General features: G+C 42.5%; 1 protein-coding gene across 9 annotated transcripts in view; it reads left to right on the top strand.

Moving 5' to 3' along the window:
• The window catches only part of fam184ab (family with sequence similarity 184 member Ab), a 214,841-nt gene that overhangs the window by 155,561 nt on the left and 36,799 nt on the right, over positions 1-22,481 (top strand). For all 9 annotated transcript variants that reach the window (XM_080192543.1, XM_080192542.1, XM_080192545.1 and 6 more), the window contains 3 exons: positions 1,705-1,858; positions 4,246-4,373; positions 13,804-13,988. In XM_080192543.1, the coding sequence (XP_080048669.1) occupies positions 1,705-1,858; positions 4,246-4,373; positions 13,804-13,988 (467 nt within the window). The remainder of the gene's footprint in view (positions 1-1,704; positions 1,859-4,245; positions 4,374-13,803; positions 13,989-22,481) is intronic.

A 22,481-nucleotide genomic window follows, 5' to 3' on the forward strand; every position in this document is an offset into this window, starting at 1 on the left:
CACTGAGGATTTGAGTACAGGAGCAGGGACATTGTGATGCAAATATATAGGACCTTGGTGATTTTGTTTTTGATTTATGATTGTCACATATATACAGTGAAAAGGATTATTTCTTGTGCACTATACTATTAAAGCATGCTGTACATAGAGAAGGAAAGGAGAGGGTGCAGAATGTAGTGTAGAGAAAGATCAACTTAATGTGAGGTAGGTCTATTCAGAGGTCTGATAGCAGAGATTGAATTAAAGTATTATAAAAGGGTTTTAAAGAGTTAGAATGGAGTTTTAAAAGTATAGAACAAGAGTAATAGTTAGAATTAAAAGGTATGTGGGGTACAGCTTACCCAGTCAACACACTCCGGTGCCATCTTGCAATTTTTTGTTTTGGTGAGACCGCACCTGATATATTATGTGCTGTTTTGGTCTTGTTATCTGAGGAAGGATATTCTTGCTGAAGAGAGAGTGCGAGAAGGTTACCAGATTACCAGACTGATTCCTAGAATGGCAGGACTGATGAATTGAGTCAGTTAAGATTGTATTCAATGGAGTCCAGAAGAATGAGGGGGTAATCTCATAGAAAACTATAAAATTCCAACAGGACTCGCCAGGGTAGATGCAGGAAGGATGTTCTCAATGGTTGGGGATACCTAGAACCAAGGGTTACAGTCTGAGGGCACACTGTAGATCATTTAGGACAGAGATGAGGAAAAATTTCTTCATCCAGAGAGTGATCGGCCTATGGAATTCACTACCACAGAAAGTATTTGAGGCCAAAACATTGAATATTTCAAGAAGCATTAGTTTTAGCACTTGAGGTAAAGGGGATCAAAGAATATGGGAGAAAAGCAGGATCAAGTTATTGAGTTGGATGATCAGCAATGATCATAATGAATGGAGGAGTAGGCTCAAAGGGCTGAATGGCCTCATCCTACTCCTATTTTCCTATGTTCTTTTGGATGGCATTCTCACTGAGATGGTCACCCCACATCTGGCAGAGAACGTGTGTGTGTTCCTTCACTGTCCCTGGACCAAATTCTTGAAAACCCCTCCCTATTAGCACTGTGGGTGTCCCTACCTCTCAGTCACTGCAGCGATTCAAATAGGCAGCTCACGACCTCTGATGGTCAACTATGAATTGGCAATAAATGATAGCCTTGTCAGCAATGCCACATCCCATAAAATAAGTTTAAAAATAAAGTAGAAGCACATAAATGCCACTATGATGGCTATCAGCTGCATGACACAGTAGCTGAAATACACTTGACGCATACTTCTCTAATATGGACAGTTGTATGACCAAGGCCCTCTTGTAAATCAAGGTAGTTTTGGGTGACCTGACTTCCTGGCTAACAATGAGTTTTTAATAAGTCTGAATAAGTGTTTTTTCCTTTATTGCATCAGTAAATACATTTAAATTATTTTCTGCGCAGTAATTCAGTTGCAAACCCATTGAAGTTTATCTGCTTATTTGAGATGTTACAGTCTCAGATTTTTATACATGGGGATCAGTAATTAACTGCTAATAGAAGACTATGAATCAGAATTGTATATAATGTACAATGAACTGTAAACTACTGTGAGCAAATTTTCCTTCTGAAAATTTGAAGTTCTAATTTGTGAACTCATTACATTACCTAAAAAAAAGCCATGACAGATAAAGTTGAATGGAGAAGTAAAGAACATAATTATGTTGAGTATGTTTTACAGCAATTGGAAGAATTCTTGAACCAGCAGCATATGGAAGATTTGCAAGCTCAGAAGGATGCTGAGAGAATTAATCTGGAGGCTTTGCAAAAAGAAGCAAAGCAGCAACTACAGGATTTGAGGACAGAGCTGCAAGAAGAAGGAAAATTAATACTTGGTATGTATTTTAAATAATTCATATTCACACTATTGTTTATACAATTAATCGGTTGTGCCTTAAATATATAGCATGTATCCTGTTTAGAACTGATGAGTTTTTTTTAACAAAAAAAAGCATTTGTGAAATGTGTAAGATCTGGAGTTTGTTTTAATTTAATTGTAAGATTTTGGGTCAATTACGGACTTAATTTGGGAGACGTGTGGTTCAGTCTAGCTAGTGACTACACTGAGCGCAAGCGTGTTTTCACAAACTTCACAGAATTTATTAAGATTATCACAATAAGTAAAAATTAGCAAAAGGCAGTGTTAAGCAGTTGCATTCACTGTGGAATACCGGTCGTCAGCCTCCAGTTGACTGTGGCGCTCATGTCTTGATTGAAGTCCATTTTCTTACTTCTCTTCTTTTCGATGATGGATTCTTTGAATCTTACAAGTTCTTACTCTGTACCCTTTTCCAGCCTTGCTTGTTTCCCATTTTAGATAAAACTCCTTTTCTGTCCACTTGATTGTTCTACCAAGGCTTTTTGCTGGCATTTATTTCAAGACCCTCCCAACAATATGATCTGTGTCTCTGTTGTTTGCCGAGCGTTCAGTCTCTCAATCCCTTGGTGCCGTTAACTCTATGCAACTCATGCCTTTTGCCTTTCACAGCTGTTAGGCCAAAATCTCACACCTTCTGCTGCTGTGGCTTTGAGGTCACCTAACAGAGGCAGCTTAAAAAGGTCATTATGTCTTCAAACATTACCAGCAGTTTATATTTACAGTCTTTTATTGTATGAATTGTCAGATACTTCCCTGAGGTCGTTTAAAGTTTAACGTATTTCCATTTAAGTTTTATATTGAATGAATTAACCATTTTACATAGCTTCTTGGCATTTCATACCATCTGTACAAACTTTAGCTAACATTCAACTTAACTGCAAAGCATGATGGATATGTTATGTTAGATACAGAATAAAACGTTAACAAATATTCATAAGAATATGTCACTAAGGCTGGGATTCTTCCAAAAGAGTTTTAAGTGTTGAATTCGCGGAGAAACTGATTTCACACTTTTTTTTTCAGTGGGAGTTCACCCAACATTTTCTGTCCTTAATTGCCTTTGGGTGCTGATGAGTCACTGCCTTGAACTACTCCATGTACTATAGGTACATCCACAGTGCTATTAAGAAGAGAGTTCAGAAATTTTGACCCAGTGATGTTGAAGGAGAAACAATTTGGCTTCAAGTCTGGATGATTATAACTTAGAGGGGAACTTGCAGGTAGTGGTGTTCCCATGCTTTAGCTATCATTATTCTTCAAGGTGGTAGAGGTTGTGAATTTGGAAGATGCTTTGAAAAAAACTCTGGTTGCTACAATGCATCTTGTAGATGATATAAAGGAAGTAGCCGGTGGCTGAGCATAATATAAAAAATTAGTGCAGGCTTGCAAAATACTCTATCCAACTGCTGATAAGCTGTCCTTGCCTGGATTCTGGGATTGACACTCAGCTTCCCAGTATTGGATTGAGTTCCTTCAGGCATCATTTGCCGTCACTTTACCTAAGCTAGAACCATGAGGGGTCAATAGGGTTAGCTTCAGGCCCACCAGGTTACAGAACGGAGATAGAAAGAACTCTGTAACTTAGTTGAGCAGCACTGTACTTTCTATCCTTTCTCACTGGTTTGAACGAGCCATGTTTAGATGAAATCAGACTTGGCACCCTGGAAATATAAGCTTTCAATAATCTTTGAATTGGGACAAATAAATAATTGGAAATGAATAAGCACAAAAATAGCAGCATTCCACCAGCTAACCTCATTCAGATTCTGGGACTGGCACTCAGTTTCCCAAGCAGCAATCAAAAGGAAAAAAGGTTGAAAAATGATTTTTAATTTCATGTGGTGCTTCCATTAGTCAAGTAAATATTTTCTATAAGTTATCCTACTTTTAAAGGAATTATTTATTATTGTATGAGTAGGATACGTGTTGGATGGAAGATTCCAGGAGAAATAGTAAGACTTCAAAGACCTCTTGCAAGGTTGTAAGATGTTTAATTTTCGTGACAAATAATTTTTCCTGTTTCAAGCACAGACCTTCGAACAATTTGGTACTTGGGTGTACATTTTACACTTACAAAGTGGACACAACATCAATTATTCTAAGATCTTAATTTATACTCATCATCAACATGCTCACATATTAAATTATGTTAATATTAAGTGCATGATATTTAAATTATTTTTTTTGTTTCTGTCGAGATAGTTTTAAAAACATAATATTGTGGGATGCTGCCAATAGCACTGTTCTGGTGTATTCTTTCCTAATTTTTTTCTAGCTTGTTGACCAATTGTAAACTTAAGAAAGTGTTGCAAATACTCATTCTATGTTGTATGGTCTTTCTAGCTTCTTTGCGCTCTGATCTCAACTATCAGCATTCTATAGCAATGGATCAGCTGAGACAAAATCACCAGCAGGAAATGGAGGCTGTGAAAATGGAATTAGATCAGACTATTGAGCTGCACAGACAGCAGGTGGGTTAGTTCATTGGTCTATTCCTTTAAAAAAAAATGTATTGCCACAATTTACACACCAAATACTGTTAATCCACAGCTCAGCTAACTGCTCCAGACATGGTGCTATTCAATGATGTTATTTAAAGTAGTTTAAGTACACTAGTTATCTTAACAGGAAAGAGGCTGTGTGCTCTGAAATATCAGTAATGCCAACTTGATTTTTTTTTTACATTACATTATTTTTTCTTAAAGTTTTATTTCCTTCCTGGTTTTTTCTGTATGCTCATTGCTGCTGTAGTAATGCTGTCTCTGACTATGGGAAACTACATTTATTTCTTTGAACTGCTGATACTGATGCCCAGAGATAATTGTGAGGAACTGATTTATTAAAATCTTTACTCTTTATGTTCTGAGGGAAATGCCTTTCCCTCTGGCAAAGTCTCCCCTGATGACATGAATTAAGAATTCTATGCTGGGAACTATGAACATTGTGGAATATATATTTAATTGCTTTACACTGTTGACCTTTCCACTCTTTCAGTGGATTTTAACTAAAAGTCTAAAGCACTTTCTCTTGGCCAACTGAGTAATGATTCTCAAAATTGATCTTTGTGCACTTCTTATTACATTAATTCACTGATACAAATTAGGTCATAGGATTTGTACTGACATTGACTTTCCTTTCAAAGGTTAGTTGAGAACTCCCTAACTTGCTTTGGTCCTTGTACAGTTATATATCACCTCTATTGGATTGTTACCAATTTTATAAGTGATTTAGTCACATTAAACTCTTGGTTGTTTCAAAATGTCGGTACTTGAAACTCATTGTGATCAACCATATGTATTTTTATAAAGACAAAAAAAAATTGTTCAATTATTCCAACAGGATTCATAAGCGTAGTTCCAAAATAGATAATTAGCATTTTGTTTAGACATTTATTATTCCCATTTTATTACCAATTGCTGAGAGATTATGCACTTATAATTTAATATATTAATCTTCTAAATTATTTTAAATGCTGTATTGGGTAAATCATTAAAATCTGGTAAACAATTATTTTGCAAGTGCATGAAAATTACATTTGTTATATATTTGTGGGCTTGTAGATTGTTTGTAGTACACAACCACAACTTCAGTCAGTAATGGAGAATGGCTAGAATATAGAGATAGGTAATGCTGCCACTGGGACCTAAAAGTGGAACACCATATTATGCAGAACGGTCAATTTAGATTTTATTAATTTAATTCAAATTCCATCAGCTGCTATGGGTTGAACCCATATCTTCAGCGCATTAGCCTGAGCTTCTAGATTACTAATCCTGTGACATGATCACCAGACCACCATCTTCTCTTGAGTAGCATTTTACTGGCATCAGCCAATTAAGAGGCAGCCACTGAGATTGTTATTCAATTAAGGGCGGTGGTTTGCTTCCCAGAAGTGCTGGTCCGATCTGTGGCTGAGACTGCAGAAAGAAGAATACACATCCATACTGAGGTAAGCGAAGTTAATTTTCCTGTGCTGAGGCTAGGCAGGCCCTGGCAATGTTGTGATTTGGTGGTTGGCGGGACGGGGTGGGGAGAGAGTATGGTTCTGACTATCTAGCAATTGTGCCAGAACTGTGGAGGTGTTTTTTGTCGCTGGAGGGGATCTCTATGAGCCATAGATCAGCTGTAAAGGAGAACATGTCCCTTTGGAACCTGCTGGGATGCCACCACTGTTTCCATGATGGTCTTCACCCATGGTGGTGTCCCCTCACAATGCCTGTGAGAGCAGGAAATAGCTAATAATTGACTGGTTAATGTGCGACAATGCTGCTGAAGTTTCTGCTGCTGATAATATTCTCTGGAGGTGGGAAAACGTTGAGGTTCTCTCCCAAATCCTTCCAATAACATGGTATGAGAATTTCTGCGTAGCCAATTTGAAGAGTGCTGATGAAATTTAGCGTGATTTCTGAGCTTTAGGGTGGGATTTTTCAGAGTCAGACCTGAGCCAGCAGTGTGGGTTGTCAGACCGGACCGGTGGACTGTATGGTGTCAGGTTGGCCTGTGCCTGTGTCATAAAGTCATAGAGGTTTGCAGCATGGAAACAGGCCCTTCGGTCCCATTTCTCCATGCCGCCCTTTTTTTAAACCCCTAAGCCAGTCCCAATTGCCCTCATTTGGCCTACATCCTTCTATCCTGACTTAGAGGGACAGAAGGGGGCTGGCAAGGTGATAGTGGTAGGGGATGGGAGGGTCAGAGGTATCGATAGGAGGTTCTGTGGAGAGAGGCGTGACTCCAGGATGGTGGTCTGCCTCCCTGGAGCAGGGGTGAAGGATGTAACAGAAAGAGTAGAGGGAATTTTGAAAGGGGAGGGGGCACAGGCTGAGGTCATAGTACACGTAGGGGAGGGGGACATAGGAAGGAGGAGTAGGGTAGAGGTCTGTACGCAGTTTAGGGAGTTGGGGGCCAAACTAAAGAGCAGGACCTCCAGGGTGGCACTCTCTGGGTTGCTGCCCAGTACCAGCAGGGCAAAGAATGACGAGATCATGCAGCTGAATGCATGGTTGAGGGATTGGTGTAGGGTAGAGGGCTTTACTTTTGTGGATCACTGGGAGGTGTTTAGGAGAGAAGGGCAATTGTACAGGAGGGGTGGGGAGAATTTGAACGGGAGGGGAACTAATGTCTTAGCGGGGAGGTTAGCTGGGGTGTTTATGAATGGTTTAAACTAATATGGAGAGGGGGTGGGGAGGTGGCTGGGAGAGAGTCGGGTGAAAGGAAAATTATCAGGGAGAAGGAGGTTCCGAGGGACACTCGTGGGTTGAACTGTATCTGTTTCAATGCTAGGAGTGTGGCGGGGAAAACGGATGAGCTTAGAGCCTTGATGTTTGTGAGGCAGTTAGATGTGGTGGCTGTAACAGAGATGTGGTTACGGGAAGGGCAGGACTGGCAGCTGAATGTTCCTGGTTACAAGTGTTTTAGGTGTGACAGAGGAGGGTTGACGAGAGGTGGAGGGGTGGCACTGTTAGTAAAGGAAAACATCACAGTAGTGCAGAGGGAGGACGATATGGAAGAGACAGGGATTGAGTCACTGTGGGTGGAGTTGAGGAATAAAAAGGGAGAGATTACGTTGCTAGGGGTGTACTATAGGCCACCCAACAGCCCGAGGTCAGTGGTGGAAGGCATTTGCAGGGGCATTTTGGACAGGTGCAGGAAGAATAGAGTGGTTGTAGTGGGTGACTTTAATCTTCCTGGAGTGAATTGGAGGGGGCCTAGAGCTGGGGGTACGGAGGGAGATGAGTTTGTGAAATGTGTTTTGGAAGGGTCTCTAGAGCAGTATGTAACTAGCCCGACTAGGGGAGGGGCTATACTGGATTTAGTGTTGGGTAATGAGCCGGGGCAGGTGGTTGAGGTAGAGGTAGGCGAACATGTGGCTAACAGTGACCACAAGTCCGTCTACTTTAGGATAAAAATGGAAAGGGACGAGTGCCGGCCGAACGGGAGTGTGCTGAACTGGGGAAAGGCGAGCTATAGCAGGATTAGGAGGGAGCTGCAGGACACTGATTGGGAGGGACTGTTAGCTGGCAAGTCCACGGTTGGCAAGTGGAAGGCTTTTAAGGGCAAAATGAAATGGTTGCAGGGGAGGTATGTTCCGGTTAAGCGGAAGGATGGGAAAGGTAGGATTAGAGAGCCGTGGATTACAGGGGGTATTGAAGACTTGGTCAGGAAGAAGAGGGAGGCGTATGTTAGGTCGAAACGACTGGGTACGGACAGTGCGCTGGAGGAATATAGAGAGAGTAGGAGGGAGCTAAAAAGGGGAATTAGAAGGGCGAAGAGAGGGCATGAAATGGCTTTGGCTGGTAGGATTAAGGAAAATCCAAAGGCATTTTATTCCTATATTAGGAGCAAGAGAGTAGTTAGAGGGAAAATTGGTCCTCTTAGGGACAAAAGTGGGGAGTTATGTATTGAGTCGGAGGGAATGGGGGAGCTCCTGAATGAATACTTTGCGTCGGTATTCACGAAGGAGAGGGGTTCGGAATCGTGCGGTCTCTTGGAGGGAGCTGAGGATCAGTTGCAGGAAATATCTATTACGAGGGAGGAAGTGCTAGGGCTTTTAGGTAGCGTAAGGACGGATAAAGCTCTGGGGCCTGATGGTATTTATCCCAGGCTGCTTAGGGAGGTGAAAGATGAAATTGCTGGGCCTCTGGCGCAAATCTTTGTCTCTTTGGACACAGGTGAGGTCCCAGAAGACTGGAGGGTAGCAAATGTGGTACCGCTGTTCAAAAAAGGTAGTAGGGATAACCCTGGAAATTATAGGCCGGTGAGTTTGACATCGGTGGTAGGGAAATTAATGGAAAAAATACTTAGGGGTAGGATGTATGAGCATTTGGAGCGTTGCGATCTGATTGGGGATACGCAACATGGCTTTGTTAGAGGGAGGTCTTGCCTTATGAATCTTGTGGAATTCTTTGAGGAGGTGACAAAAACGGTTGACGATGGGAGAGCCGTTGATGTCATCTATATGGATTTCAGTAAGGCGTTTGACAAAGTCCCTTGTGGTAGGCTGGTAGAAAAGGTTAAGGCGCATGGGATATGAGGCCAGGTAGCTAGGTGGATTGAGAACTGGCTGGGTAATAGGAGACAGAGGGTAGTTGTGGAGGGGACCTTGTCGGGCTGGAGGCCAGTGACCAGTGGTGTGCCGCAGGGCTCAGTACTGGGACCTCTCCTCTTTGTAGTGTACATAAATGACTTGGAAGAGAGCGGAGGTGGTGTGATCAGCAAGTTTGCTGATGACACCAAGATGGCAGGGTTGGCGGGTACTGAAGTGGATTGTCAGGTGATACAACAGGATATAGATAGGTTGGTGCATTGGGCAGATAGGAGGCAGATGGAATTTAATCCTGACAAATGCGAGGTGATGCATTTTGGAAGGAATAATGCAGAGAGGAGCTATGTGATTAAAGGTAGACAGATTAGGAGTATAGAAATACAGAGGGACCTGCGAGTGCAGGTTCACAAATCCATGAAGGTTGCGACACAAGTGGAGAAGGTTGTTAGGATGGCTTATGGAATGCTAGCCTTTATAGGAAGGGGTATAGAGTATAAAAGCTGCCGTCTAATGCTTCAGTTGTATAGAACGTTGGTTAGACCGCATTTGGAGTACTGCGTCCAGTTCTGGTCACCTTACTACTGGAAGGACGTGGAGTCTCTGGAAAGGGTACAGAGGAGGTTTACCAGGATGTTGCCTGGCATGGAGGGGCTGGGTTACGAGGAAAGGTTGGAGAAACTGGGACTGTTCTCCTTGGAAAGACGGAGATTGAGGGGGGACATGATAGAGGTATATAAGATACTGAAGGGAATAGACAGAGTCAGTAGTGAGAGACTGCTCCCTAGACTGGGTACAAATACGAGAGGACATGATTTAAGGGCGAGGGGGGAGAGGTATCATTTGGATGTGAGAGGAAGGTTCTTTACGCAGAGAGTTGTGGGGGTATGGAACGCGCTACCGAGTAGGGTGGTGGAGGCAGGAACGTTGGACTCGTTTAAGGTTCAGTTAGATAGACACATGAGTGAAACGAGGATGGAGGGTTATGGTAGGGGCTATTAAATAAGGGTTAGATCCTCGGGAGACACTGGAAAAGCAGACTTGTGAGATTAACGTTTTTGTCTTTTTATTCCGCAGGTGGAAGTCCACCTCGTTGTCAAACGAGGGGCATGCACACGGTGGGTCGTGCGTGGGCTGCTCTTGGAGGTTCCGGGAGTGGCCTAGTACTTCGTGTCGGTGTGTGTGCTTGATCCTGGACCGGTAGAAGGGCGCTGCAACAGCTCGGTGACTAGCACTGCTAGCTGTGCAGATACGTGGATTTGGGCCTGTGTCTGTGGGAGTTTGTGCATTCTCCCTGTGGTTGCGTGGGTTTCCTCCGGGCGCTCCGGTTTCCTCCCACACCCCAAAGATGTGCTCTTAGGCTGATTGGTTTTACCAAATTGACACTATTCTCCCCTGAATCTAGCTAAGTTAGGGGTTCCATTTGTAGACACGCAGGGTAGAATAGGTGTAGGGTGATGCAGCGGCGCGGGCTCGTTGGGCCGAAGGGCCTGTTTCCCGTGCTGGGTTGTTCTTTGTTTATCCCCATCTTATCCATGTAACTGTCTAAATGGTTTTAAAAGACAAAATTGTACCCGCCTCTACTACTACCTCTGGCAGCTTGTTCCAGACACTCACCACCCTCTCTGTGAAAAAAATTGCCCTCTAGTTTTAGACTCCCCTGACTTTGGGAAAAAATATTGACTTGTAGCTGGTCTATGCCCCTTATTATTTTATAGAACTCTGTAAGATCATGCCTCAGCCTTCTATGCTCCAGAGAAAAAAGTCCCAATCTACCAAGCCTTTCCTTATAACTCAAACTATCAAGTCCCAGTAGCATCCTAGTAAATCTTTTCAACATCCTAGTAATTCTTTTCAATATTCTTTCTATAATAGGGTGACCAGAATTGTACGCAGTATTCCAAGTGTGGCCTTACCAATGTCTCATACAACTTCAACAAGACGTCCCAACTTCTGTATTCAGTACTCTGACCAATGAAACCAAGCACGCTGAATGCCTTTTTCATCACGTTGTCCACCTGTGACTCCACTTTCAAGGGGCTATAAACCTGTACCCTGAGATCTCTTTGTTCTGGAACTCTCCCCAACGCCCTACCATTAACTGAGTAAGTCCTGCTCTGGTTCAATGTACCAAAATGCATCCCCTCCATTTATCTAAATTAAACTCCATCTGCCATGCGTCAGTCCACTGGCTCAATTGATCAAGATCCCATTGCACTCAGAGATAACCACCTTCACTGCCAACAATCTTGGTATCATCTGCAAACTTGCTAACCATGCTGACTAAATTCTCATCCAAATCATTAATATAAATAACTGATAACAGTGGACCCAGCACTGATCCCTGAGGCACAGGTCTCCAGTTTGACAAGCAACCTTTTACAACCACCCTCTGGCTTCTGTCATCAAGCCAGTTCTTTATCCATTTAGCTACCTCACCCTGGATCCCATGAGATTTTACCTTATGCAACAACCTACCATGCGATACCTTATCAAAGGCTTTGCTAAAGTCTATGTGGACAACATCAACTGCACTGCCCTCATCTATCTTCTTCGTTACCCCTTCAAGAAACTCAATCAAATTTGTGAGACATGATTTTCCACTCTCAAAGCCATGCTGACTGTTCCGAATTAGTCCTTGCATCTCTAAATGCCTGTAGATCCTGTCTCTCAAAATACCTTCCAACAACTTACCCACCACAGATGTGAGGCTCACTGGCCTGTAGTTCCCAGGCTTTTCCTTGCAGCCCTTTTTAAACAAAGGCACGTTTGCCAATCTTCAGGCACTTTACCTGTGACGATCAATGATTCAAATATCTCTGCTAGCGGACCCACAATTTACCAGACTTCCCTTTGCCTTCCCACAGACTCCCCCAGTTAACTTTGACAGTTCATGCCTGATATCATCAAAATTGGCCTTAGCCCAATTTAGAATTTTAACTTTTGGGCCAGACCTATCATTCTGCATAGTTATCTTAAAACTAATAGAATTATGGTCACTGGTCCCAAAGTGATCCTTCACTAACACTTCTGTCATTTGCCCTTCTTTCCCAACAGGTGGTCAAGTTTTGCCCTCTCTCTAGTTGGGCCATCCACATACTGAATGAAAAATTCCTCCTGAATACACTCAACAAATTTCTCTCCATCCAATTCTCTAACACTATGGCTGTCCCAGTCAATGTTGAGAAAGTTAAAGTTGCAGGGGTCAGTGATGATTGGGGCATATGGGGTTCTCTGGAAGTGTAGGGGTGGTGTGGTGGGGGGAGGTTTGGGGTGTGGGGTATGTCATATATGTGGGTTGGTTTAGGTCTTTAAAATGGTTATTCTGAAGTTTTTTCCTTCTAACTCTGGGAGTAATTATGAGGGTAAAACTGGCGGAGCCATCCACATTTAGTGATTTTAAATCACTTTGTCAGATACTTCCAAGCCCATTGCAATTGTCCAGAAGTTAATCCTTCTGGACAATTGCTGAGTAAACCCTTGCTTGGGAACTTCCAAGAGGGACTCCCCAACATATCACTGGGGCACTCCCCAAAGGCAACACTGAGAAGCATGGATGTTATGGTACATTTTTTTTTAAACGGCCTGTTATTATCTCATCAAAAATGCAATTCCTTTTCACAGATGTTAGGCTAACTGGCCTGCTGCTTCCTGCTTCCTGTCTCTGCCTTTTCTTGAATGGAAGTGTCACATTTATGAATTTCCAATCCAGGGGGCCGTTCCAGAATCTCGTGAATCTTGGATGATCACAACTAATACATCCTCTATCTTTGCAGCCCCTTCCTTAAAGATCCTAGGTTTCCAAAGAAGGGTCATTTTGGACTTGAAACATTTGCTCTATTTGTCTCTCCACAGATGCTTCCAGACCTTTTCCTGTTAATTTCAGATCTCCAACATCCACAGTGTCAAGTATCCAAAGTTAGATGTGATTCTGCAATTGGGCAACATTTGCTAAGTAATCCTTAGCGTGTTACAAATTACACAAAATTTAAAGATTGTCAGTCAAGCTCACTGTGTGTCACATTTGCTTGTACTGCAAGTTACATGTATTAATACACAGGATCCTATTCTTTGCAGACTAAAAGAACATGCAGACAATGTGCCTGTTTCTGCAAACAAAGTAAATGATGGTCATTCACTGGATCGTTCATCAAGGCAAAGTCAAGTTATCTGGTCTAAATTTTCAAACAATACTGGACAGTTAACTTTCAGTCATAATTATCTGGTTCATTCTCCATGGCAATGCCTCTACCAATCAGAGTCCACTTGCCAATCAATTAGCACTCTCATACAGTATAAGTTTGTTGTTTCTTCTGACATTGGTATTCTTGTGATTGTCCTGGTAAGTGCAAGACAAAAAGCTATAACAAAATATCTTTTCAGTAATACTCATATTTTGCTTTTAGTTTTCTGTTTAAAACAGTGACTTTTAGATTAGCCAATTACCTATTTTTCCTGTAATGATGCTTCAGCATTAGGGTCATTTATTTGTATTCTCTTTACTAAGAAATACTTCTTTCTTTTACTCCCCGACTTCTGTGTCATGATTTGAATCATTGTAATGTGTATTTGTATTTCTGAATAGCAGCTGATAAACTGGAGAGTGAATGAATGAAACTATGCTTTTAACAAAATGTTTTCATAATGCATACACGTTGATTTTGTGGGTGTTTTCTGTGGGATTAAGGGAGGGAGAATTGAAAATCAAGCTATTTTGTTTCTTTTGGACTTTGTTAAGAATATTCACGTTATAATGCTGTGTCAGCCACTTAAGTGAGATTTGAAGTGGAAATGCATTTCATAGAATTGCCCCTTTATAGTGGTATATGCCTACTAATTAACTGATTCCTTTTGCAATCTAGAAGAAAGAACTACTGAGCAGAGTAGCTGATCTGCAAGAAGACGTACAGCACCGTGAACAACACATAAAAGAGCTGGATGAGGAGAACCTGTCTATGCATGACAATTTAAGCACCTTGAGCAAAGAACTTGAATATAAAGGGAATGAAGTTCTAAAAATTCGGAGTGAAGTCAACCAGAAAATTAGGTAAGAGAGATGGGGAGGCGAGAGAAACAATTTTGAAAAAATATCGATTTTTTTTTCTGGTTAATCATTTTCAATATTTCTTTACAGATCAGGTAAAAACTAGTTCCCATTAAAATGAAGAAAATCTTGAAATTGTTAAATAATTTGAATTTTGCACTTATTTCCCCTTGTGGGAGAGTCTAGGACTAGAAGGCATAACCTCAAGAGTAAGGGGTCACCCATTTATGACACAGATAAGAAAAAATTTCTTCTCTAGTGGTAGTAAATCTGTGGAGTTCTTTGCCACAGAAGGTTATAGGTGCTGGATCATTAAATATGCTTAGGGCTAAGATAGACAGATTTTTAATCAGTAAGGAATCCAGGGTTATAGGGATAAAGTGGAGAAGTGGAATTGAAGATTCAAATCAGTCTCGATCTCATTCATTGGTGGGGCAGACTTGACAGGCTGACTTCTGCTCCTATGTCTTATGAATCATAGAATCCTGACAGTGCAAAAGGGGCCATTCGGTCCATCGAGTCTGCACCAACTCTGTCAGTGTATTTTACCCAGGCCCTCTCCCCTGCTCTACCCCTATAATCCCACACATTTTCCATGACTAATCCATCTAATCCACATTCTGGGACTAAGGAGCAATTTAGGATGGCCAATCCACCTAACCTGCACATCTTTGGACTGTGGGAGGAAACCGGAGCAACCAGAGGAAACCCACGCAGACATGGGGAGAACATGCAAACTCCACACGGCCACCCACTGCTAAACACTGTGCTGCCTGATATGGTTTTATATTAACAGGTTTTTTGAAGGATTTAGAAGAATGAAGGTATTTACTCAATGGCTGGGAATTTTGGACCCCATTGTAGCAGGACCCATCATGTGAGATTCAGCGGTCCAGCCAAAAGTCTATTGATTTTTAGTGGGACCAGACGATTCTGGAGGCAGGTTTTGATTTGATTTGATTTATTATTGTCACATGTATACAATATACAGTGAAAAGTATTGTTTCATGCAGACTAAACAGGCAAAACATACCATACAGAGGGAAAGAAAGAAGAGAATGCAGAATGTAGTGTTACAGTCATAGCTAGGGTATAGAGAAAGATCACCTCAATGCAAGGTAAGTCCATTCAAAAGTCAGGGAAAAGTCAGGCAGCAGGGAAAATGCTGTTTTTGATTCGGTTGGAATGAGTCTTCAGACCGTTGTATCTTTTTCCCGACGGAAGAAGGTGGAAGACGTTATGTCCGGGATGCGAGGGGACCTTGATTATGCTTTTTCTGGGCAGCGGGAAGTATAGACCGTGTTAATGGGTAGGAGGCAGGTTTGAGAGATAGACTGGGCTTCGTTCACGACCCTTTGTAGTTCTTTGCGGTCTTGGTCAGAGCAGGTGATACAACTGGAAAGAATGCTTTCTATGGTGCATCTGTAGAGGTTGGTGAGAGTTATAATGGTTATGCCAAATTTCATTAGTTTCCTGAGAAAGTAGATGCATTGGTGGGCTTTCTTAACCATAGCGTCGGCATGGAGGGATCAGGACAGGGTGTTACTGATCTGGACACCTAAAGATGTGAAGTTCTCAACATTTCTACTTCCTCCCCATTGATGTAGACAGGAGCATGCCCTCCACTATGCTCCCTGAAGGCAATGACTACCTTTTTTTTGCGAGGGAGAGATTATTGTCGTTGCACCAGTTCACCAGATTCTTTATTTTTTCCTGTACTGTGACTCATCATTGTTTGAGATCTGATGCATAACGGTGATATCATCAGCAAACTTGAAAATTGAGTTGTAGGGGAATTTGGCCATACTGTCAGAGGTGTATATGGAGTATAATAGGGGACTGAGGATGCAGCCTTGTGGAATACTGGTGTTGAGGATGATTGTGGAGGAGCTGTTGTTGTCTATCCTTACTGACTGCAGTCTGTGGGCTAGGAAGTCTAGGATCAAGTTGCAGAGGGAGGAGCCAAGCCCCATGCCTCGAAGTTTTGGAATGAGTCTCGTAGGAATAATGGTGTTAATGGCTGAACTGTAGTCTATGAATAGGAGTCTGACATAGATGGCTTTATTATCTAGGTGTTCCTGGGTTGAATGTAGGGCCAGGGAAATGGCATCTGCTGTGGACCTCATGTGGTGATAGGTGAACTGTAGTGGATCCAGGCAGTTTGGGAGGCAGGAATTGATTTGTACCATGACTCTGAAGGTGTCAACACAGGTAGAGAAGATTGTGAAGAAAGCTTACGGAATGCTAGCCTTTATAGGAAGGGGTATAGAGTATAAGAGCTGTCACCTAATGCTTCAGTTGTACAGAACGTTGGTTAGACTGCATTTGGAGTACTGCGTCCAGTTCTGGTCACCTTACTACCAGAAGGACGTGGAGACCCTGGAGAGAGTGCAGAGGAGTTTTACCAGGATGCTGCCTGGTATGGAAGGACTGAGTTACGAGGAAAGATTGGAAAAACTGGGGCTCTTCTCCTTAGAAAGACGCAGATTAAGGGGAGATTTGATAGAGGTGTATAAAATAATGAAGGGAATAGATAGAGTCAACAGTGGCAGGCTTTTCCCTAGATTGGGGACAACTATTACGAGAGGTCACGATCTAAGGGTGAGGGGGGAGAGGTATAATTTGGATACTAGAGGAAGGTTTTTCACGCAGAGGGTCGTGGGGGTATGGAACGCGCTACCAAGTTAGGTGGTGGAGGCAGGCATGTTGGACTTGTTTAAGGTTTACTTAGATAGACACATGAGTGAAACAGGGATGGAGGGTTATAGAAGACGGTATTAAAAAGGGTCAGAGCCTCGGGATGACACTGGAAATGTAATATTACATGTTAATGTTTTGTCTCTTTTAATCCACAGGTGTCGGTCCACCTTGTTGTCAAACGAGGGGCATGCACACGGTGGGTCGTGCGTGGGCTGCTCTTGGAGGTTTCAAGAGTGGCCTAGTACTTCGTGTCGTTGTGTGTGCTTAATCCTGGACCAGCAGACGGGCACCACAACAGCTCAGTGACTATCACTGCTAGCTGTGCAGATACATGGATTTGGGCCTGTGCCTGTGGGAGTTTGCGCATTCTCCCTGTGGTTGCATGGGTTTCCTCCGAGTGCTCCAGTTTCCTCCCACAACCCAAAGATGTACTCTTAGGCTGATTGGTGTATCAAATTGACCCTACACTATTCTTCCCTGAATCTGGCTACATTTGGGGTACCATTCACATACACACGGGGCAGGGTAGGTGTAGGAAAATGCTTTGTTGAAATGGCGGTGCGGGCTCGTTGGGCCGAAGGGCCTGTTTCCCGTGCTGCGTTGTTCTTTGTATCTTTGTATGACTAACCCTTTGAAATACTTAATAATGATGGATGTCAGAACCACCAGATGATAGTCATTAAAGCACACTGCTTGGCTTTTCTTTGGATGATGGTTGTCTTCTTGAAACGGATAGGAACCTCAGATTGGTATAAAGAGAGGTTGGAGATGCCTGCGAATACCCTGCTAGCTGGTCCGCACAGAGTCTGAGTACTCATCTGGATATCCCATGTGGGCGAGTTGCTTTCCATGGGTTGACTTGAGAAGTCTGCTCTGGCATTGGCAGTGGTGATGTAGGATACAGGTTCATCCAAGGCTTCTGGGATGGAGAGCATGCTCTCGCTGATGTCTTGCTCAAAACGGGCATAGAATGCATTGAGCTCATTGGAGAGGGGTGCATTGGAGCTGGCAATTTTATCTGCCTTCACCTTGTAGCCTGTCTTATAGACCTTGACATAGTCGGCGGGAGTCCATGTGGCTAACCTGGGATTCTAGCTTGGTCCAGTACTGTCTTTTGGCATCTTTGATGGATCTGGTTCACATCTGTCTTTCTTGTAAAGGTCAGGGTTCACTGACTTAACTACCTCAGAGCAGGACTTCAGCAGGCAGTGGATATCCCTGTTCATGGTTTCCGGTTGGGAAACACATAGATTTGCTTCTTTGACACACAGTCTTCTACACATTTACCAATGAAGTCAGTTACTGTAGTGGCGAATTCATTCAGGCTGGTTGCAGATTTTTTAAATACTGACTAGTCTACTGACCCTAGGCAGTCCCGTAGGGAGATCATTTGATTCTTCAGACCAACAATGCTTGACTTTCTTTGACATTTCTCCCCTTTCAATTTTTGCTTGTAAACTGGGAGCAGGAGCACAGTCTTGTGGTCTGATTTACCAAAGTGTGGGTGGGCAACAGAATGGTATAAACTTTTGATATTTATGCAGCAGTGGTTGAGGATGTTTGGGCCTCTGATGAAATAGGAGGTGTGTTGATAGAAGCCTCTTGAACTTGGCCTGATTGAAGTCCCTAGCCACGATTAATAAGGCCTTGGAATGTTTCGTCTCAAGGCTATTTGTGGTGGTGTATATTTGGTCCGCCTTTGGGGTGGGATGTGAACTGCTGTCAGGATAACAGGGATGAACTCCTGCGGAAGGTTTTGGGGAGCAGAAACTCACCAGTGTAGCTATGTCTAGGCACCAGGAAGTTTTGATTAGAAGGCAGACCTCACCTCAGTCTTGCCTGAGGCGTCTGTGGATTGGGAAGCCCTCTGGTTATAGGGCATATTCCGGTGATGCAGTTCTCTTTGGAAAGTGAGTCTAGCTTTAAGTCTAGCTTGTTTTCTGAGAGTAAGTTAGAGAGGATGTCCTTGGGGCCACATTGTTTCACTCTCACCTGCAGGCCTGCATGTTTTCCACGCTTCCTGGAGTGACTGCTTCTTTTCGGGCCTGGGAGTAGGTGAGACATGTGGTATTAAGGGTATAGGTGTGTCCAATAAGGTTCTTCACTCTGGTCAATGTGTGGATGGAGGATTTGTTGCCTTGCTTGTGGTTCCTGCGTTGGTAGATAGGCCTGCGCGTTCAGGTTTTCTGAGTCACTGCTGGTCTGTGGTTTGGTTTCAGAGATTGGAGGATGTCCAATGGATGCGTCAAGGGCTGGTAAGTTTTTGATGTCTCTGGGGTCGTGGTCACGGATTTGCTGATGTCTGGTTCCACGTATTGAAGTCTTCAGGGTCATTGCCAGGTCGGAGTCTTACTTCAGAGCTCAGAGAATCTCTAGACCTGCAAGTAAATTCATTAAGGTCATTCATAAGGTCATTAACAGCTTTTCCAGACTATTAACTTACCTCTTGTAAGTATTAGAGATTTTAGAATGGTTATTTCAGTCACATCCCTCTCTCCCCACGATGATATCAGAAGTGTCTGTCTAATGTCTGAAGCGATGGTTGCTTTTGTTTCAAAACTGGGGATGATTTGATTCTGTAATGGCCTAACCATTAACCCCCAAAATTTATCATTATGCATCTTGGTGAGATATGAAAAGATCTTTCACATAACTATTGTTCTCAGAGACTTTCTGTCTTTGCTGGAAATATAGTCCTATAGAGATGCATATATTATGTCTAGTACATTTCAGCAAATCCTTTTGAAGTTGCCTTTGACATTCTTAGATGTGAAATTCCAGAGAAGGATATGTCTTAACTGTGCTCGACATTAGAACTTTCCAGAAACTGGTCACTGGCCAAGTATCAAGTTACCTGTGGCAGCCATCATCTGTATGGTATATGAATTTTAGTAATGGTGTGATGCCAGGTGTTTATGCTGTACGTCCCAGTGTCTGGTAGATCATATTAAACTTCATGTTATTTTGACACCTCACGACAAGTACAGTACTGACTCACCCACGCTTGCAAAACTCAGAACATAATGTCCAAATTTAGATGTGATTTTGTAATTGGATAACATTTACTTAACAATCCTGATTGTGCTAAGAATTTGACTAATAACCAACCAAAGATTATCATTTGATCTTACAACTTACACTTGTTAAATGCTACATATATTCATGTGCAGGTCCTTGTCCTTGGCAAACAATATGTCTAGGTATTGCATCATTTTCAGTTAAACAACAGCATGGGGACAACTGTTCTCTGGTGCTTTCTCCCAAACAGTTCCTTAACCAATTAGAATGAAATTTCCAGTCAGCACCCTTTTCTCATGCAATATATATATTGTTGTTCCCTTTGAAATTTAATATTCTTATGTCTATCCTGATAAGTGTAAGACAAAAATCTTTGACAGTATGTCTCTTTTTTAGCAATATCCAAGTTCTGTACTAACAAGCAACTAGAATATATGTATGCAAACATGAAACAATGGGGAAAAACTTGAAAATAGCTCTTGATAATATTTATGTGAATTTTTATCCATCTTGCTTGATGGTATTAACTTTTTAGTGGATACTTCTTCAGAAGTGGTGCAAAACCTTCAATACTTTGCAAGGTGCTTCTTACTTATGTGTGAATCTTAGCTTCAAGTGACATAAAAGCCAAATATAATTCCATCCTAGGAAGCAATGGAGAGGGCTGATGAAGGTAGTGATATTCTGCATGTGTACTTTCAGAAATGAGTTTGTTAAAGTTCTAGATAAAAACTTTTTAGCAAAATTCTGAGATTAAAGGCATGTTGACTGTGTGGAAACAAAATTGGCTAAAGAATCTTATGCAGAGAATAGTAGAGGGTAATGGTCTGAATTTCTCAGCCCTGTTTGCTGCAGGAATAATACAATCCGGCTAAAATCAATGGGTTTTTCCGTGGACTGCTGAATCTCCTGTGGCAGGTCCTGCCATGACAATGCCGCAAAATCCCAGTAAATTTTTTAAAAATTGGAAGAACGCATACGATAATTCCACCCCCACCCCCGCACTAATTTCAGAGGGTATGAAATCGAAAAGTTGGAATCCATGAATAAAATATTAACGGACTTCCAGAGGATTATACACAGATGGGTGACATGAACCAAATTTTATGCAGAGAAATGTGAAGCTATTCATTTTAGTAGGAAGAATGAGACAAAAGATTGAAGGTATAAAGATCTAGGGTTGTACATACATAAGTCTTTGAAGGTGACAGGTCACAGATCATCCTTTCTTTGGCCTATATCATTGTTTCTTCACTAATACTAATTCAAAAATCTAGAATTCCTTGTTGAACAGCACCGTGTACCGACACTACATAGATGGCAACAGTTCAAGAAGGTGGCTCACCAACGCCTTCTCAAGGGCAATCAGGCATGGATAATAAATAGTTGACCTTGCCAGCGACACTCACGTCCCTTGAAAAAACAAAAAAGGAAAAGTTAAGGAGGCTGTTTTAAAAGGTGTACAAGTCTCCTTGATTTTATAAATAGAGCATAGATACAAAAGCACGAAACTTACGTTAAAACTTTATAAAACACCGGTTAGATTCCAGTTGCAGTATTGTGACCAATTCTGAAGATCATACTTCAGGAAGGTGTTGAGAGTGGAGGAGAGATGTGCTAGAATGGTGTCAAGGATAAAGGAATTCAGTTCCCTAAGGAGAAACTGCGATTGCTCTCTCTGGACTTAGTACGTGAAACGACTTTCAGTGGGAGAAGGTAAGAGGTGAACATAAGAAATAGAGGCGGAAATAAACATGAGAACATAAGAAATAGGAGTAGGAGTAGGCCATCTAGCCCTTCGAGCATGCCCCACCATTCAACAAGATCGTGGCTGATCTGAAGTGAATCAGTTCCACTTTCCCGCTTTTCTCCCCATAACCCTTAATTCCCTTGTCTATCAGAAACCTATCTACCCGTGACTTAAATATATTCAACGAGGTAGCCTCCACCACTTCAATGGGCAGAGAATTCCAGAGATTCACCACCCTTTGAGTGAAGAAGTTCCTCCTCAACCCTGTTCTAAACTGCACACCCCCCCGCCCCCCCTATTTTGAGGCAGTGCCCTCTAATTCTGCTATCCTTTCTAAGCGGGAAGATTATTTCTACCTCTACCCTATCCAGCCCCTTCATTATCTTGTAAGTCTCTATAAGATCCCCCCTCAGCCTTCTAAACTCCGAGCACAGACCCAGTCTATTCAATCTCTCTTAGTAAGCTAATCCCCTCATCTCCGTTATCAGCCTGGTGAACCTTCTCTGTACTCCCTCCAAGGCCAATGTATCCTTTTGCAAATACGGGGACCAAAACTGCAAACAGTACTCCAGTTGTGGCCTCGCCAGTGCCCTGTACAGTTGCAGCAAGACCTCCCTGCTTTTATATTCTATCCCCCTCGCTATAAAGGCCAACATTCCATTTGTGTTCTCGATCACCTGCTGCACCTGCAGACTGGGTTTTTGCGATTCGTGCACAAGGACCCCCAGGTCCCTCTGCACCGTAGCATGCTGCAGCTTTTCACCCTTTAAATAATAATCCCTCCTATTATTTCTACCAAAGTAGATAACCTCACATTTGCTAATGTTATACTCCATCTGCCAGGTCCTCGCCCACTCACTCAGCCTATCCAGATCCCTCTGCAGACTTTCCGCGTCCTCCACGCAATTCGCTTTTCCACTCATCTTTGTGTCATCAGCAAATTTTGTTACCCTACACTCAGCCCCCTTCTCCAGATCGTCTATGTAAATGGTAAATTGTTGAAGCCCCAGCACCGATCCCCGCGGCAC

This window comes from Carcharhinus amblyrhynchos, chromosome 7 (genome assembly GCF_965287045.1).
Source record: "Carcharhinus amblyrhynchos chromosome 7, sCarAmb.v2.hapA, whole genome shotgun sequence".
In the NCBI taxonomy this organism is placed as follows: Eukaryota; Metazoa; Chordata; class Chondrichthyes; order Carcharhiniformes; family Carcharhinidae; genus Carcharhinus; species Carcharhinus amblyrhynchos.